The sequence below is a fragment of the Urocitellus parryii genome, chromosome 5 (assembly GCF_045843805.1).
Source record: "Urocitellus parryii isolate mUroPar1 chromosome 5, mUroPar1.hap1, whole genome shotgun sequence".
NCBI lineage: Eukaryota > Metazoa > Chordata > Mammalia > Rodentia > Sciuridae > Urocitellus > Urocitellus parryii.
Genome location: NC_135535.1, coordinates 141,786,899 through 141,806,334, shown reverse-complemented (window position 1 = coordinate 141,806,334; position 19,436 = coordinate 141,786,899). Strand labels below are relative to the sequence as shown.

At 32.6% G+C, this 19,436-nt stretch overlaps 1 protein-coding gene across 1 annotated transcript in view; it reads left to right on the top strand.

The window, feature by feature from the left end:
• The window catches only part of LOC144255073 (protocadherin-15-like), a 435,746-nt gene that overhangs the window by 255,559 nt on the left and 160,751 nt on the right, over positions 1 to 19,436 (top strand). Inside the window, 1 exon segment of the mRNA XM_077799104.1 lies at positions 7,353 to 7,481. Within this exon segment, the coding sequence (XP_077655230.1) occupies positions 7,353 to 7,481 (129 nt within the window).

Here is a 19,436-nt window from a genome sequence, read left to right as displayed (position 1 = left end):
GTGCAACTATGACATTTTTTATGATACCAATGAATGATGGGTGAGTGTGAAATTGTTAAAGGAGAATAATTTTTGTATGTTATAGAAGAGGATGCAAATTCATATTAGCATATTTTAACTTTATGATGTTAAATATAATCCCAGTGGCTATCACAAATAAAATAATTGTAATAATAGGCAAAAAAATAATTTAAAACTTTCACTATAAAATATCAATAAAAACACAAACAGAAGATAGTAAGAGAGTGATAAACCAAAAGCCTATTATGAGGCAAACAAATAAAAAAATGAGAGAAGTTTACCTTATCAGTATTCCTTTAAATATAAATGGATAATATTTAATTAAGAGACAAAAATGGATAAAAATATATAATCTAACTACAAGCTTTCTAATAGAGATTCATTTTAGATCCAAAGACAAATAGCTTGAAATTGGAGAGAAGAAAAAAGGAGTGTCCATAGAAATAGAAGCCACAAGAAAGCAGCATTAGTTATACTAATATTAGACAAAATATACTTTAAGTCCAAAACTTTTATAAAGGACAAAGGACATCAAACATCACATATTATTAATAAAAAATTATGATACAGCAAAATGATATAACAATTATAAGCCTAAGTACTGACCATTAAAATATATGAATTACTAGAGTACAGAATTTAAGAAAAACACGTTTATAACAATAGTTGGGGAGACTTCTACAAATAATGTGCTTATCTGTCTTTGGAATTTGTGGGATACCATCAAACAAGCAATTGCACCTTTGAAATGAGAAACTACATGTTTCTTTTTTAAGACAGAGATGAATTGTAAATGCCTCATAGGCAAAGTGTTGCCATTTCTCTAATACTGTTCTCTACTTTCTTCAAAAATGAATGGAAATACTTCTGGTTTGATTCCCAGAGATCATATGTCTCCGCTCAGATAATTTCTGAGAATACATACATTTAAACAATTGAATTTAAGTCATCTAATGTAAACTGGACAAAATAAATGATTATGCTTTCAGTTGCTCATGAAATGTGGAGAAAGCATTTTCTGCCCATGAGATATTTAACAAATATTAACAGATAGATATAAAAATCAAAAAGCTAAAATATAAAATGAAAAAGATCTTTTTGTGATGACATATGAAAACACCTTCTCTTTTCCTTTCTGTCATAAACTGCAAAATTGTTTTTGTATTTGTAATATTACACTCTATCCTTAAATGACCATTAAGCTAAAAGGAAAGAGTGTTAAAAATAGTTCACTAAATTATTGAAAATAAACAGTTCTTATTTTCTTACAGAGTTAAACATTTACTATTTATAAAATTAGTGATTCCACTTCTAACCGTTTACTCAGGGACATGAAAATTTTATTGTTTTCATTGCTACAGAATAGCATAACACTGTACCTATTTGCAAGCTAGAATTCACAGGACTTGGTGACTAATCAACTGAAGGAATGAGAAATAATAACTTAGAAAACTAAGTTGTTTTTTTTTCTTGCATATCATTTCCTGAGAAGTTAAATACCAGAAAACATGCCATCTTCAAGCTTTGCTCCTTTTCATCTTCCATATCATGCCATATTAACACCATTCTGTGCTATAGATCACTGAACCTTATTTCCTCCGGTCTAACTGAAACATTGTAGTGTTAAATCATCATATACCTTTTCCTCATTCACAACCTCCTCTAGCTCCTGCAAACACAATTGTATTCTTGTTCTCTAAGTTGGACTCTTTTAGCATCATGATGCAAAAGAAAATGTTCATTCTGCATTACATATCACCAGGGAAAACACTATAATACTACCTTACACTTATTAGAATGACTGTTATCCAAAAGATGAGTAATAATGAGTGTTGGTGAGAATGTGAAGAAAAAGAAACACTGGTGCATTGTTGGTGGGAATGTAAATTAGTACAACTAAATGGAAAACAGTATGGTAGTTCCTCATAAGCCTAAAATTAGAATGACATTATAATTCAGCAATTCTGTTTCTGGGTAGCTATCTAAAGGGTCTGAAATCAATCTGTCAAAGAGACATCTGCCCTCTTGTGTTCATTCATTGTAGCATTATTCACAATAGCTGACAATGTAAGTGTCCATCTGCTGATAAATAGATAAAGAAAATGTGGCACATGTATTTAATGTAGGTATGTATGTATATATAATAATGTAATACTACTGACATTAAAAGAGTAAGAAATTCTGTTTGTAACAATAGGGATGGACCTAGAAAACATAATACTAAATAAAATAAATCAGAATATACTTTTAAAATGTATGATGATTTTTTTCAGTCATGAACTCAACTTAAATAGCAGCAAAATGTATCTTTCATTCATAAATGTATAAATAACTTTCAGAGACAAATAAACCTACTGCTAAAATTGATTACCTTAAAATTTCTGATTAATACATAGATGAAGAAAACACTAAGAATTTCTGTACAACTTTATAAATAAAATGAAGGAGTATGATTTTTTTATATATATACATTTATTATGACCTTTTTGATAGAAGCTGGTTTATTTATTTTATATTTATTTGTTTACACAGATGAAAAATTATCTGAGGCATAACTTTCATTTTAGGATGACATCATTTGTATGAAGAAACAAAATTTATATATACTTTTTTGAAAAAAGAATGTGCTCTATTGCTTTGAAAGGAACTTTTTGCCAAAATGATCAATTACTAATGATGTCTTCACCTCTTTAATTATCTCTATGGGTTAGATGTCATACTTTTGTGTATATTTGTTAAATTTGGACTAAACAACATTATTATTTTTTTAATTTTATAATTGTGAAATGTTAGGAATGGAAGAGATCCTAAAAACAAAGTTCAAACTCTGTGTTTTATAGAAAGGGTAGAAGTTAAGAAAGACAATGTTCCTAGAGAAGGGCTAGCCCCATCCTAGCACTTTAAACTTCCCACAGATCAGCATTTCTCCAGTGTGCAGTCTTTTCAGTGGATTCACCTGGTCCTTGGAGCAGCTTTTTCTGTTCCATATAGGAACAGGCTAACCACTGAGATTCCTAAATAAAGTAATTGAGATAGAGAAATTTTCATTTTGGGTGCATATAATAAATTCACTTAAATAAGTGGCCCGGTCATTGCTTTATTGGACTTAAAATATTATATAAATTACATTACTCAAAATAGAATTATTTTATCAACATTTGGTAATGCTAACATGGGTGACATTGGCTAAATTAAATATGAATTCTTTTATATCAGTAATTTTACATTGGCAACATTATGTTTTTGGCTTTGGTATTCAGATATGCACATACATTTCTGTGTTTTTGTGTGTTCGCTCTGTGTGAAAATGTATACACCATAATTATTTTATAAAACTCTCCAAAGAGCTCTAAAATTTATTCATAAAAAGAATAACTATATATTATGGAATCTAAAGGCTTCTCTAGTCAATTAATATAATCATACACAATTTATAATCTAATTGATGTGATCTTTTGAATTTTGAATATTACTGATTTATACAAAAATAAAAAAAGCATTTGTATAAATGTGTCTCTGGATACACTTCAACACTGACAAAAAAATAAATAAAATAAAAGGCAGGTACATCATTTAGTTCTCTATTGTGAACTTACAAGTATTTCTATTCATTATATTATCATTTAGATCCATATGAATAGAAAAGTATCATAATTTCTCTTAGGAATCAGAATGAATACATTTTAAACATCTTAAGTATCTTGTACTTTTAAACTAGTTTCTAATAATTTAAAAAATTAACTTGTAGGTTACATTAAGTATATGGTATAAAAGATAGGACAATTATAAAATATTTTTAATTAAAATAAATTTTTATGATTTGAAAAGATACTTTAATGTAGATGAATATACATTGTTTTCTTTTATTATGACTTTATGTAAGACATGCTATTCTAAACCAATAATGCTAATCTGTGTCTTTATTTTATAACCATACTAGTTTATGAAGATAAATGTATATTCAAATTTTCTGCTACCACAGAAATATCTAAATGACTTGGTTGAGCACAGAATGTATATTCTGAGGATACGTCTATGATTTAAAACACAAAAGTGATCAATTTTGGTGTTTAATACTAAATTACATGTATTTTCAGCTAGTAGAATTATAAGTTCACAAAACATTTGAGAAAATGATCAGTAAGGATATTCTCTTGGTAGAATTAATTATTAATTAATTATTAATTTGGTTTATCAGCTTGGTATTTTTAAAATTTAATTAGCATAATATAAATTGATTTTAAAAATTGTGAAAATGAGTTAACTGACATTATCTTTAAATCATTAATTTAAATGGTCTATGTTAATTTACTAATATCTTATTTTAAAAATCTAAAAAATCTATCCTTAAAAAAGGGCCTTAATATGCTATACCACTTGGAACCATATTGAAGCACATTGTTACCGTCTTTAGGACTCAATCTACAAAAATTCATATCCCATGTTTTACAGTTAACCAATCTATAATAATTTTTATAGATTCAAAAAATAGAGTCAAGGGGCTGGAGATGTGGCTCAGCGGTAGCGCGCTCGCCTGGCATGCTTGCGGCCCGGGTTCGATCCTCAGCACCACATACCAATAAAGATGTTGTGTCCGCCGAGAACTAAAAAAAAAATAAATATTAAAAAAATTCTCTCTTCTCTCTCTCTCTCTCTCTCCTCTCACTCTCTCTTTAAAAAAAAAAAAATAGAGTCAATAGTTCTAAAGAACAGCCAAGAAATAGTATTTGGTTTAAATTGATTACCCAAGTAAATCTAATGCAAGTGCTATCTTCAGACTTTTCAATAAATATATAAGCTGTAAGTATACTTATGTTTATGATTTTACATTTCTAGAATGCATACATTTATTTTTTTACATTTTCAGTAAAATTCTTAACTCATGGAGAGATGTGCCAAAATGTCCATAAATATCAGACCCTATTGGCCCCAAATTTCATGATGTTGTTACTTAATTCTTCAGTTTTCTTAGTGATCTAGTCCTCTTGTACATTACCCAACGACAGGACACAGTCTTTGAAGGAGGATAGAGAACAATCTGAAAACATACAGCTTTTTAGTATCAAGAATGAGACTCTAAAAGAATAGGATGAGAACAGGGTAGATTAGATTGATTGGGAAGTACAGATAGTCTGCCCTATAGGAAGATCAGGTAGTTTGAAAAAAAGCCAGCAAACTGCTAAGGTGATTCTCAGAGTTTTAATGTCTTGTTCACCTCCCTGCAAACTGGAAACCACTTCAACTGTACAACACACATTTCTTACCCTGGTTTCAACTCTAACCTAACTTTTAAAGAAATAATATTTGTTAAAATATGTTTTGTTATAAAAGTCATGTAGCTTTCTTGGGAAAAATATAAATGTTAGGGGGGGGACAATAAAATATCTGCAATTCATCTAGTCATAAACATTTGAACTTGTTTACACATATATTCACAACACATGTGTATGTTTGTATGTGTGCGTGTCTTAAATGAAGAACCTGCAAATGATAATTGTACAGATTTATACATTCACATATTGAGCACACCTATGTATCTACTAATTATTCTAAGAAACAGAAATTAATCAGAACTCCAGAAGCCCAGACTTTTGATTATACTAGTCCTTATTCTATCTTCTTCCCCGAAGACCCCTGTCTTGACTTCTTTCACCATGTAGAGATTATACCTGGTTTTGAAATTTATATAAATGGAATTATATAATTTAAATGGAGAATATAGTTTATATTCAGTCTTCTCTGACTTTTTTCATTTCACTTTATTTTCATAAAATTTATCCAAATGATTACTCGAAGTAGTTCATTCATTCTTACTACCGTGGATTATGACATTGCTTGAATAAAACTTACTATATAAACATTTATTATTGATGGAATTTTGGGTGGTTTCCAGATTTTGTATTTATGATGCTGTTCTGACCATCTTTATATGTGTCTTTAAATAAAATTTTTATTGAATTTTAAATATGTATAAATCATAAAGAGTAGCTATATGAATTTTTAATGGACATGCCCATGGACATACAAGATAAAGAAATAATCCATTACTAATACCCAATACTTCCCTGCTATGCCCGGTGATTTTTTAATAACTGCTGAACATTTTATATGTTATAAATATAGAGGTTTAGAATAAACCATGTTGCTAAAAAGAGGTCTTTCTTAGGTTTCTGTTAAAATAGAGACAGCTCAGCTTAGTCTATTCAGAGAGGTATAAGTCTCACTGAAGCCTGATATAATCATCATATAATCATCATGCATCAGAACTTCATCAAATATTTATCATTACCACCCTTCTTGGCAGCAAGAAAATCCAGTTTTTGACCCCTCAGCCCATGGATACTACAAATCCTCTTCAAATTCATTCACCTTTAGTTGTTTTATCTATACTCAGCTTTTTAGTCTAGCTTTAGATCAGTTACAGATTGGTAGAAATTGTGTCTGTAGTTTTTAAACAAAAGATGAACAAATCTCTGATGACTGTTTTACCTGCTTTTTCTCCCTACATTTTGTTTATATGTTATTAAATATTTTATACTGCAGCATAATGGACTTTTGACTTTTTAATTTAGACTTTGTCCTTAGCCTTCTGTGAACTACCCCACACTGTGGTAGAGATAGGTAGAGGCCAAGTGCTGAACTCAGGATTTGATTAGACAGCAGTTTCCAGCTCAAGCCACACATGACAAAGTAAACTTGATTGTGCCCAAGTCATTGACCAACATAATATTTTGTGGTTGTAAGGTGAAACATTTACCTTTAAACTAGGTAGCACATACTAATCCTCACCTTCCCATAGGCTATATGATTATAGAGGAATAATTCCACAACAGTACATGGTACTCAAATTCTTGATTTAGATATAAATCATGACAATAACTAAGGTGATATATAGTGATAGTATTAGCATGCTTGAGAACATCTCCTTGTATATCACTTTATTTTGTAATGTCTTAGGTTTTATTTTTAAACAGTGAAAATTATGTGATTAAAACCATAGGAATGGTACTTTCAGGGATAAAGAGCTACATATGTGTATATATACTTGCCACTCATAAAATGTGAACAAGATAAAGGTAAAATCATTTCCTGAAAAGTAAGCCTCCAGGAAATACTTGACATTTTCAAGATGTTTGCCCTTTAATATCATCATTTGCTTTTTCCATCAGGTTTTGAGATGTCTGAAAACTTCAGGCTGAGGCTGCTGCTTCCTGACTAGGAATAGGAATCAGACGCTTTTCAAATAGAGAAATGCCGGGATGGCAACTTAGCTCAATGTAAAATAAAAATAGCTCCTCTCACTTTCAATCATCTTTTTTTTTTCCCTTAAGACCTCAACTGCCACAGTAAACGTGGTAGTGACAGATGTCAATGACAATGCTCCAGTGTTTGATCCATATCTGCCTAGAAACTTATCTGTGGTGGAGGAGGAAGTCAATGCCTTTGTGGGTCAAGTAAGGGTAAGTGGAATAATTATGTATATATCTTAAATGTGTTTCTAAAAAAATGCATGGTTTCTTACACTTTAATTTTGGAAAAGAGATGAAGCTAATGTAATCTGTTACATGACTTTGCTGGATACTCTACAAGTTTTTTTTTTTAAATCTTATCCTATTCATCTAGATTTAACTTATTAAGCATGTAGATTGCATTTTATGATTGTTGTGTAATTTAACATTGACTAATGTAAGATTATTCTTAATATATTTCTATTTTTTGGACATAAGATATTTTTAGAGAACTGTATAATTAGGTTCAGATAGAAATATTCAAAGCATAAAATACATAAATTTACATGTGAATTGACTTGACCATGTAAACAAATATTTAGTATTGATTAAAGGTCCTGTATTTCATACATGTTCTTTGGCCAGCACTCTCAAGACTCACTTCTAGGCTGTTCTCCAGGAAATATAATTTAGATATGAAGGGCCCCTGAGAACTTTGTGTTGGAAATGTGATGTCCAATGTAGCAATGGTTAGAGATGACAATCATTAGACTATGAGATTTGTAACCTCAAGTGTGTATTGATCCATTGGATGAATTAATTTGAATGGACCACTAGGTGGTAACTATAGGTGGTGGGGTGTGACTAAAGGAAGAAAATCACTAAGGGTGTGATTTATGCACCTTGGATTATATTGTCCATGGAGCCTTTTGCTTTCTGTCTGTTTCCTGGACAGCCTAAGCTGATCAGATTTCTTCCTCCATGGCCTTCCACCATGATATTTTGCCTTACCTCCATCTCAGAGCAATGGAATCAGCTGACTATGGACTAAGCCTCTAAGTCATAATTCCAAAATAAAATTTTCATGAAGAGCATATTATGAAGAGATTTTTTAGTGGAGCAAACTATGTGCATCTTGTGCCAGGAATAGAGAGAGAGGAAGAGGCTGAGTTCCTACATTAAGTGTAGTTTTTTCCTATTAGAGCCTCTTTAAAGTTTTACCACCTCTCAATAGTGCCACGCTCAGGACCAATCCTTTACCACATGAACCTTTGGAGGGCATTCATCTAAACCAAACCATTATTGGAGAAAAGAATCCTCCTGTAAGAAAATGTGAGCCACCTGGTTGTCTAAATTCCAGCTTTCAGGGTCCTGCTTATTCCCTGTTCATGCCCTGACTTTTGAACAGGATTATTGGTGCTTTGAAGCAAGCCATTTCTATAATTCAGACCTGGTTTTATATCCAGTCTTCTGCAATAGCAAAGGAGAAATTTTTCTTTAGACTTTCTTGTGTTCTGGGATTTTGTCTAGTTTGATCCTATCCCTTATCATATAAAAACTAGGAACTCCACAGACATTATCATTATCTTTGTCATTATCAAAGCCTGTAGAGATTGTATAAAACATACATCCTCTTCATTTGTATGCCACCCTAATTCACAGCAGGGGAGAATCTGGGTCATTGTGACATTACAATCTCCTGGTGGTTCTTTTGGTTTCCTGGCCCTGGAAGGATTTAACTCCACAAACCCAACAGAAGGATTCACTTCCCTTGCCATATCTCTGATGTCAAATGTCTTACCACAAGGAAAAAAAAATAGAGACAAAAGATTCAGGTGTATATAATCTTATTTAGAAATTCAGGTAGCGCTAAAGGAGAGATAAGGGATATATGCAATAAAAGGAAAAGGAGCAGCATCCAATAAAGGGATTACCTTTAAATCAGTTATTACTAGAAGAACTAGAGTTTGGTATCAAAGGGTATATAAGAAAAGGTATAAACTTGTACATAAGAATTATTTATCCTGACTAGTGATGGAAATGGAAAGTTCATACACTAAATCATGAGAGTGCATGGCTGCAGATGCTTGGGGTGAAGTGGCAATGTTTTGGCCTTTCTTCATCACCAGTAAGTAGGCAAATACTGACATAATACTGATAGAAGGAGGCAAATTCTGAGGTATGTTAGGCTACAGATGCTAGCAGGTGAAAGTTGGCTAGAGTATTCAAATGTTCTGAGGATAGCATTGGACACTGAAAATTTCTCCCATACCAAACTAAGAAGGTGACACATTCTTTACTTTTTTTTTTCTTTCTTATTTTTGGTGCTGGGTATTGAACTCAGGGATGCTTAATACTGAGCCACATCCCCAGCCCTTTTATTATATTTTGTTTAGAGATAGGGTCTTGTTAAATTGCTTAGGGCCTCACTAAATTGCATGGCTAGCTTTGAACTCACAATCCTCCTGCCTCAGCCTCCCTAGCTGCAGGAATTAGGCCTGTGTCAGGAAGCCTGGCTCTAAAGTGATAAATTCTTCATTTGGTACATATGCAGAAATCATAGAAAGTGATAAATGCTGAAATTTGTTCATAAAGGATGAATACTGGTAAGAGTGAAGTTGGGAGGGATTGGTTACTATCAAGGCAAAGGTAATTCTGTAAGAAAAGGCAATTGTGTAAGTAAAGGCAAGAGCAATGAAAGCAAACCATATCATAAGACATGCCTTATCATAAATATTTCCCTAAGCCACATTACAGAAGATGCTGGGGTTCCCATGAAGAATCTGAGGTATGACAACATAGTTTTCTGAATAGCTTATAGTGGAAGATCCTAAATTTCAAAAGGGTAAAAGTACAAGCATATGAGTCCTGAACTAATCATACTGGTGATTAAATTACATTGTGGTTTTTATTTTACAATATCATATTTTGAGAACAAATTCTTTTAATTGTATATATCAACTACAGGTATTGAAATAATTTGTGAAAATTGACTTTCTTATTTTCTTAATACTTGGAATTGAGGTAAAACCATATGAAGTATACAATTAAAATGCATGAGTAGACATCAATACAATTATTATTTCTAGTTTAATTTTCATTTTTCTTGTTTCTGCCACTTTTCCTGATGATTCTTTGTTCCTGAAAATTTCTCCTTCTTGCCTTGTTTTTCAATTTGATGAGAAATAGCTTCTGTAATTTATTTTAGTTTTAAAACTTGAAATATGAATGTAAACACTCATAATTTAATACAGTATAGTTGTCCTGTTCTTTAGGCAAAAATGTGTTTTCATAAAACTAAAATGATTTCAAAAGTTCAAAGGAAGAGAAAAATATGCAAAGGAGCCTACATCCAACTGATTCTGCAGTTTTGGAGAAGTCGTAATGCTCTTGGAATGGAATTTTGATGCATCATAATGGTCTCCTGTTGCTATCTAATGATAATTATATAATACATTAATTTTGCTAAATGACTCATGCTACACTTATAAAATTTAATTTTAATTGTCAACAAAAACTATTAAGACCCACTTAAAGCCAAGTTACGTATGGTTAATTACTCTACTGAATTTGAGTTATTGGTTTGTGTTTATGTTCTAATGATATGTTAATATGAATAATCTAATATTTGTATTCCAAAGCTGAAGGAACTTTTTATCTACTTTTTTAAAGGTAGTTTCATAGTTATTACTACAACCATATTAACAAGAAGTACTTCTGAAGCAATATTTATAGATTATATGTAGCAAAAAAAGTGTTGTTCAGCATAGGTAAAAATAGAATCCAAACCAACAAATATAGATCTTACTACTCACAAGGTATAATATAACACCTTCAGAATCGAAAATCTTATTAATATTGTCAAAGTACTTGTGGTAGCAGGAGAGTAAGTGGGAAATGATGTGAGCAGAATCAACCTAATAAACACAGTAATAATATATTGTTTTAAGTGTCAAATGGGTAATATAAATCATTTCCTAGAAGAACTCAGAGCTGTTACATTGAACTGAGGTGGCCAGGTCAAGATTGATGGGAAAATCATCCCATCATCCCAATTCCTTTTGACCTATTAGTAATATTTTAGGTTTGGAAAAAAGTAAAAGAAAATTAAGATATCAGGCAAAATGAGAAGATATAAGATACAATGAAAATGAAGAGGCATTTAGAAGATACTCAGTCAACAGCCAACAATAATGGAAGATTTAAAACAATTTGCATCAATGGGTCCTAGTGAAATAGTGATAGATAACAGAATCTGTCATTTTGCTATTTTGTTTTGGATCCTTCACAGAATCTCACAGGAGATAGGGTATGCATGTCCTGACTGGATCACAAGCAAGCCCATGGTTTATATTCAGAAATGGTCCCAGATAAAAGATGATACTAGATACTAGCTACTGTAGCACTTTGATGACCCCACATCCCTCAGTCAACAGATAGCAGCAAAAGACCCTAAATATTTCTGTGAAGTCATAGGCTGTTAAATCTACAACCTGGACCTTAGGTTCCTTGGAGCTCTGCTAAAAGGACCCAATATTTTCTGCTCTGTGAAATGTACAGCAGAGTATGGTGAAACCTCTGTGATGGGCCATTGAGCCTTCAGATGGATAGACTCTAAAGAAAGCACTCTTCCCCTGTTAGATTCACCAGATTTCTCATTTTACCTCCTGCCCCTTATTATTCCTTATACTTTTGATGAAAATACTGTTGTTTTGATTCATCCTTGCACTAAATCATGTTGTTTTGTGACTCCAGATCCAGCCCTATAATACATAGACCTTGATCAACAGGTTAAATCTCAAGCTCTGGAATCATACTGAGTTAGATTAAGTTATCAAAATGATTATTGTTTTTGTGAATAAGTAATGCAGCCTCTCTGGGACTGGACTTCTTTATCAACAAATTGAGGTAGAATAGAATTTTGAATTTAGATAACAGAATTTCCTGTAGTGACTGGAAGGATTAATACACACATGTCATGTAGGTAACATTGAACATAAAGGAGAATGAGATTGCCTTTGCTTGAGTACATGTTCCGCTCTAGGAGCTTCAGGTGCATTTCTTTGTGTGGATAGGCACAGTGGAGGATTGGGGAGGGGAGTGGAAGGAGGAAGGTTTGAGCTCATACAAAATGTGTCTAGGCTTCATAGTAGCATTTCATGGAGAAATTTCTTAAGTGCCGGAATTCTTCAGAATAAGTACTAACTTCATCTCTGTTTTTCAAAATAATCTTGGGCATAAGTGCATGCACAAATGCATCAGAGAAGGCCTACTTGGGAACAAGTATGTTTAAATAAGGTTCTTAGCATGGTATGAAGTATAGAGTAAGGCACTTCCCAACAAACTTCCCATTAAAGACTTGTAGCAATTCTCATGTTAAATTGACTTCTTTTAGCCATAGGTTACAAACAGTGAGCCCTGAATCAACAAAATATTATCCCAGTTCTCAAATAAAAGACGCTGAATTTTATTTAACCTGAAAAGCAAATGCATTCCCAGTGTGAGATCTGCACGCTAAATCTTAGCTGTGATGTAGTAGTAGTGATCCAATTCTAAACCCTTAAGGCAATTTTAAAATCATTAGTAATCTGCAGTGTTTAGAAGGGCAGTGATGGTGTCATTTAAAAAAGAAATTGATGTTTCCTTCAGCTATACAATTCAGTATTAAACAAAATAAATCTAAACCTCAACAGTCTGTCTCTGATTAATATAATTGTTGTCTCCCTGTGTGGGGTTCTAAAAATGAAATGAAGGTGGACAGCTTTACGGCATTTTCTTTATTTTTTGTAGCTCAGCATGACATGCAACAGTGCCTAAAACTATAATACTTCTTTTTTAAGTGGGCCACAAGTGGGGAATTTTATGGGCTCTCTTGTCAAGTCAAACAATATAATGCAAACACAGAAACTCAGCTGGGTAAAGAAAAAAACCCACACAATTTGAAAAATTGGTGGTGTCTGTTTTAATACTGCTGCCTGAAAATATTTTTAAATGGACATTGATAATTTGTGAAGTTTGATCTTTTATATATTATCAGTTTATAAATAGGTTTAAAAATTTTGTTAGTGTATTTTTGTAATAATTATTTATAGCCTCCCTGTCACCAATTTTAGCAATAATACCAACTATTTGTGTATGTGTGTATGTATGTATAGTCATAGATGTATAGTTCTAGATATACAATGAATAACACCCATCCCTAAACTCAAGATCACTAATGGCCTCTTTATTGTGAAACATTATTTTCATCTAAATAGTTTCATTGCTCTATTTGAAATGGATCACTCTCCTTCTTGTGATCCATTTCAAATAGAGTGATCCATTTCAAATCTGTGCTTAATTCTGGTTTTTATGTTTAAACGTGTCTGATAGTTTCTGCCTTCATTTATCTATTTGCTCCATAAATTTTGGCTTTTGGAAGTATCTTCTGGATTGCCCTTGTGACTCTGTGCATTCCTCTGGGAAGTCCTACTCATGTTAAATCCCACAGATATGATTACATTGAGATGCTGATATTTCCCATATCTGTACCTTAAGCCCCTCTGCTTCTTTAAGCTACAATCTCACATAGACATTTACCTGTAAAATAAATCCACTTGAATACCCTACAGGCATCTCTATTTCAACAGGTTTAAGATTGAACTCTTATTTTCACCCTCCCCAGGAAGGCTTCCTCCTCCTCAATTCTGCATCTCAATTAATCATGCCCCAAGCCAGGTGCACTGGAACTATCTGAGTTTCCTCTTTCTTCCTTTACCTCCATAAATAGTCAGTCACCAATATTGATCACTTTACGTGTTACCAATCATTCTCCCCTTCTCCCCTTTTTTCTCATAATACCCTCCATCAGGCTCTTATTATTTTTCTTGAACAGTTGCTATGGCTCTTGGGTGGTTATCATGAAACAAGTCTTGATTCCTCGTGAGTATCTTCAATATAAGTGCTGGCATGATGTCTTTAACAAACTGTTTATCTCCAGAAGACGGCCCTTTTCCTCATTCAGTACACAAGACACATCTTTCACCACCCACTATTGCTTCGAGAACATTATCTCCAGTCATCCAAACTTGTATCTTAACAGATTTACCACTCAAGTAATATTGGTCCTCAAAGCTCTCCCCAGGTCTTTGTTCATGCCCCTGCTTTAATTTCTTCTTTCTGCCTATTTTTTTAGATAACTTATCCTTGAAAATCCTAGTCATACATAATCTCTTCCATAAAACTTTCCCTTACCCATAGTACCACATTTCATGCTATGCACATTTTTTGATGGTACTAAGTTATATTCATGTTATCTATTTGTTTCAAACTTCTTAAAGGCAGAAACTCTTCTATATGGATCATAGAAACCTCATTATGTATCGTAGTGTTTCACTCTTGAAAGGAAGCTAACTTAAATTATCTTTAATGGACTAAACTAATCTAAAAGCAAAGTTTCATAGTGACAATTCATAAACTTTGTGGAAGTAGTGTGTTAACATCTAAATGCACATAACTGACATACTGCACAAGTGCACCCATAAGTAAATAAGTTCCATGACAAATACAGTAGAAGTTTTAATATTAGATATATATCTACTTCTAGAACTTAGCATGTATAATATATATATATGTATATATATAGCATTGATTTAAAGAAAGTGTTAATGCAAAGAAAAAAATAAAATTTAGAGTTGGTAGAGAACAAAATAATATATCTATTTGTTCATCCTTGGACAGGGCCATAATAATGATTTTCCCAGGTATAAAGATTATGTAGAAGAAAAGTGTAAAACACCTACTAACAATCTGTTTGCTCATGTATTTGAAATCATATTTTCTATTTTAAATACATACTCTACTTAAATTATTTAACATTTGTTGAAGAAGAAATATCAACCTGTTTTTACCTCACATTGTCCTCTTCCATTCGAGTTGCTGTATATTTTTATACAACATTACATATTTATGAGATCACACTTTATACAAATTGCACTTCTGTTTTATAGACTTATGAAAATTTATGGCCTATTCACTTTAGTTGTATTCACTTTCCTTCTCTACAAATGCAGTAGCTCACCACAATTACTTGCATTGACTTTACTGCCTAACTGGGGAAAATCATTGGGAAGCAATCTTTGGTTTAATAAGAAGGAGTTCAATTATTTCTGAAGGCTTCTATTAAGACCAGCTCCTATCTTGTAAGTGTTAAGAACAATATGTAATCCACAGAAGGTGATATAAGCATAAATCACAGCATTACAATTATTAAAATACAAACATGAATGTGAATAGAATATGTATGGGTACATGATGCTTCTTCAGGAGAACTAGCCTGCTTCTCAGACACACTCACTCTGCTCCACTGTAGTTAATTGTTATGCTACTTCCTTGTTTTCTTTCATGGATTTACAACCCAAATAAGCATCAATAAACAATATAGTTTAGTTGTGTCTGTTTTGTGAAATGTATATAAAAATAATGAAAACTTATATGTGTTTTAGTATCTGACATCTTTCATTCATCTTTATCTTGTTATGATTTATCCAAATATCTGCCTGTTTATTAATTCATGCTATTATTGTACATGACTATGCCATAGTTCATTTTTATACTCCACTGATAAGTATTTGAGTGGTCTGCAGTTTGAGAATGCTACCTGCAAGGCAGTTATGAATACTTATGGGTTATTTCTTTTCACATGCATGTGACTGAGTTTCTATGTTATGAATATGTGTAGATCTAATTTTATTTGTATTGCCAAATTGTTTTTCATATGAACTGTGTCAAGAACTGCATGCAAGAGCAAGTAGTGACCCACATTTACATTAATTACACAGCCCATCTAAATGTGGAAGAATTGTTTGTGTTCTCCATCTGTTTTATTGAATTACTACTCTATTTAGCATACTATTTTAATTACACTGATTTTACATTAAGACTTGTTATGCGATAGAATATGTTCTCACCCTTTCTACAAGTTATTTTTAGTTTGTATCAACACTTTTCTGTATCCTTTCTGAACCTATGGCTCCTTTCTGGGACTATGATTGATTGACCTGAATATCCAACAATCAACCATAAATGTAGATTTAGTGGGATTCTTACTTTGTCCCCTTAGTGAAAGCATCACTCCTGCCTGAACTTCTGTTTGCAGCAGAGTCCAAATTTGAAAGGACAGGAAGTATCTCTTCCCCAAAGAGTCCATCAGCATAATGTTAAGAGCAGAGTTGCTTTTCTTGAGGCCATAATTATCGTTTATATCTGTTTTCCTTATGGAGAGCATATCACTATGTAATGGCCACTGCTTCCTGTAATAAGTCAATGTAGATTTTTATTCTCTCCAAGTCTTAGGCTACCTGCAGTTTTCATTCAGGCAATAAAATTATAGATATATGAATTTCTCTCAAATACATATCCTATTAATCAGAAGATGGTATAGTTAAATAATCCAGAATTTTAGAAAGTTATCATTGTCTTGTGATATATTTTATTTATTTTGCTTCTGATATTGAGTACTTCCACCTGGATTCCAATTCCAGAAACCAATGCTCTATGATTAACATGGACAGAACATTGAAAAAACAGCATGCATAATACTCCTTCCTGCCCTAGAGAGTATAGACATGACTGAACTTCTTGATGTTGCCAGTGCACCTCTTGTTCCATCATTCTGTATTGTTTCAAAGAAGGGCCTGTTTCCTGATGCTTCTGGGGAACAGTTAGCTGATGGTTTCTCAAGTCTTGTATTATAAAGTCACATTAACATGTTCACTTTGCTGAACTGTTGATCCCTTCAGTTCTGTCAAGACATTTCCAATGCCTGCTCCCTGCTTGTTACATGTCACTGTTTTTCATAAGCTTTCCAGATAATGACCCAGCAGAGCCCTAGGATAAGCTCCAGCTGTCATTGCCACAATCATGAGAAAGTACTTCTATATCAATAAACTCTCTTACATTAAGACCTGAATTTGATTCCTTCTAATTTCTTCCAGCATAATCAAGATCCACTTTCAGGTATGTTCTTTAGGTTCTGCCAGAATTTGTTAGCCATATCCCATTGTGGGTTAGTAATTCCTTTCTTCCCATAGCAAGGACAGTTAGACCATGCTGCAGCTTGACCTATGTTATTTATCCAGAGACAATGGAAAGGAGTATGCATGGAAGGTGTGCATCATTTCACATAGCATCTATTTTAAGTAAAGTTATTGCAAAATCTCCAGCTGTGATGCTATTCTCCTCTAGAAATAAATAGAAGGTGAATTTTCCAGTCTATAAGATTTTAAGGTGCTTTGAATCAGATGTGCCCTTCCCAGCTCTCTTTCTCTGTCAGCACTCAGTTGACATGGGAGATGTGTCAGGACTATGAATGAATTTCCAGAAGTTCTTTAACCAATATTTGAATCTGTCTCAGAACTTCCTTGCTACTATTGCTAGTTAACTTCTAAACTTACTTTGTGACATTAGGTGATCTCTATTATTGGTGGGCCAGTGACTTTATCAGTCTCTTTCTTTATCTCTCTCTCAACAAGAAGTTAAGCCTTCAGGAAAACTTTCAGAGGTCCTTACTGAAGAAGTTAGTATCTTTTTCAGGGCCTCTGTGACATTCCAATTTACCTAGATTATTTGTAATTGAAGAGATTCATAATACCTTTCTTTCATTCGTTCTATTAAACTTTTATTCTCTGCATTACAAAAATTATCCATTGAATTTTTTGCTAGGGAAGTTTCTGGTTCACTATGTTAATCTATTAAAAAAAAAAAAAAACGCTGCTTTGACAATTCTGGATTTACCCTGAGAAAAGACAAAGCACAAATTTGCTTCCTTTTCTTTTTTTTTTTTTAAACAAATGGTTTATTTTCCACAGATAATGTTCTATATAAATATACTTTTTTAAAAAATATAATTGTTCAACTTTTGGCATTCTAGGATTTCTTGATATATAAAAATGATTGATTGGGATCCAAAATTTCTGCTTTCATTTGGTCTGTTGGGTGAATTTATTTTTTATCTCTAAGTTCCTCCTTAGAGATCCTGATCACTGATTAATCCCTATAGTAATCACTAGATGCTGCAATACCACTGTGACACCACAACATCCAAACTTAGTAGCACATAATAATCAATATTCTTTTTTCTCACTCTTGAGTTTCTGGATAGAATAAGGGGTCATTGATGTTTGGCTCATTCCAATTCCACTCAGATATGTGTGACTCAAGGATGTGGCTTTGCTTCAGGACTGCTCGAAAAGTCTCATTCCTTTTGCACCAGCGATTATTGCAAAGCTTGGTTTCTTTCACCTATTGTAAATTATTTATTATTTTAATTATAAATACAGTATGATAATTTAATATGTGTATACAGCATGTAGTGTTCAAATCAGTGTAATTTGTGTTTGGTGCCAGAACGTGTTTTCTTTATGAAGGACAGGAAGACAAAAGTCCACACCTAATATGCATGTATGTATAAAGTCTCTATTTCCATTCCTTGCCTTCTGATTTCTTTTTCTAAGCAAGTGCGTGGTAAAACCCAGCATTAATGTTGGAGGGAAATATATACATATACTGTCTTCTCTCATAGAAACTACTTCAAAGTCACTCGAAAACGGAAGAGATGAATTTTCAACGACAGAGATAAAGTGGAGAATTAGACACAGTGATGCAACCTCAACCATTCCTTTTTGATTTCCACTACCATTATTTATATAAACAGTTCATGAATGTGTCCACAATATTAGTCGAAGGAGAAGAAGATGGGGACCGACAGGGTACACAGCTTCCCACTGTTCCACTGTCCTCTTCAAATTCTGTTGTGCATCCTACCACTAAAGATTTTTCATTCTCCTCTCAATTATATCACAAAACCTTTTCTAAACCCATCTTTTTGACTCTTCTCTGTCACTTACCTCTTTTTCTTGCCTCAAAAGAGGAAAAAGTAGCTTTTCTTTAAACTGGATGATAGTTTAGTATTTTTTTCATGAAAATATGTTTTTGAATGTTGGGTATAATTTTACATCCCTTCCATTAGTTATATAAACTAAGAATTCTACATATTTTAAGGTATACTTTTGCAAATTAATTAATATTTGTACTGTAAAAATACGTATATTTCTACTACACCCATCATCTATTTGCACCATGCATAATGATCGGCAAAAATCTTTAAAATATTAATGCAGATTAATAAGTGAATATTAGTTCATTTTT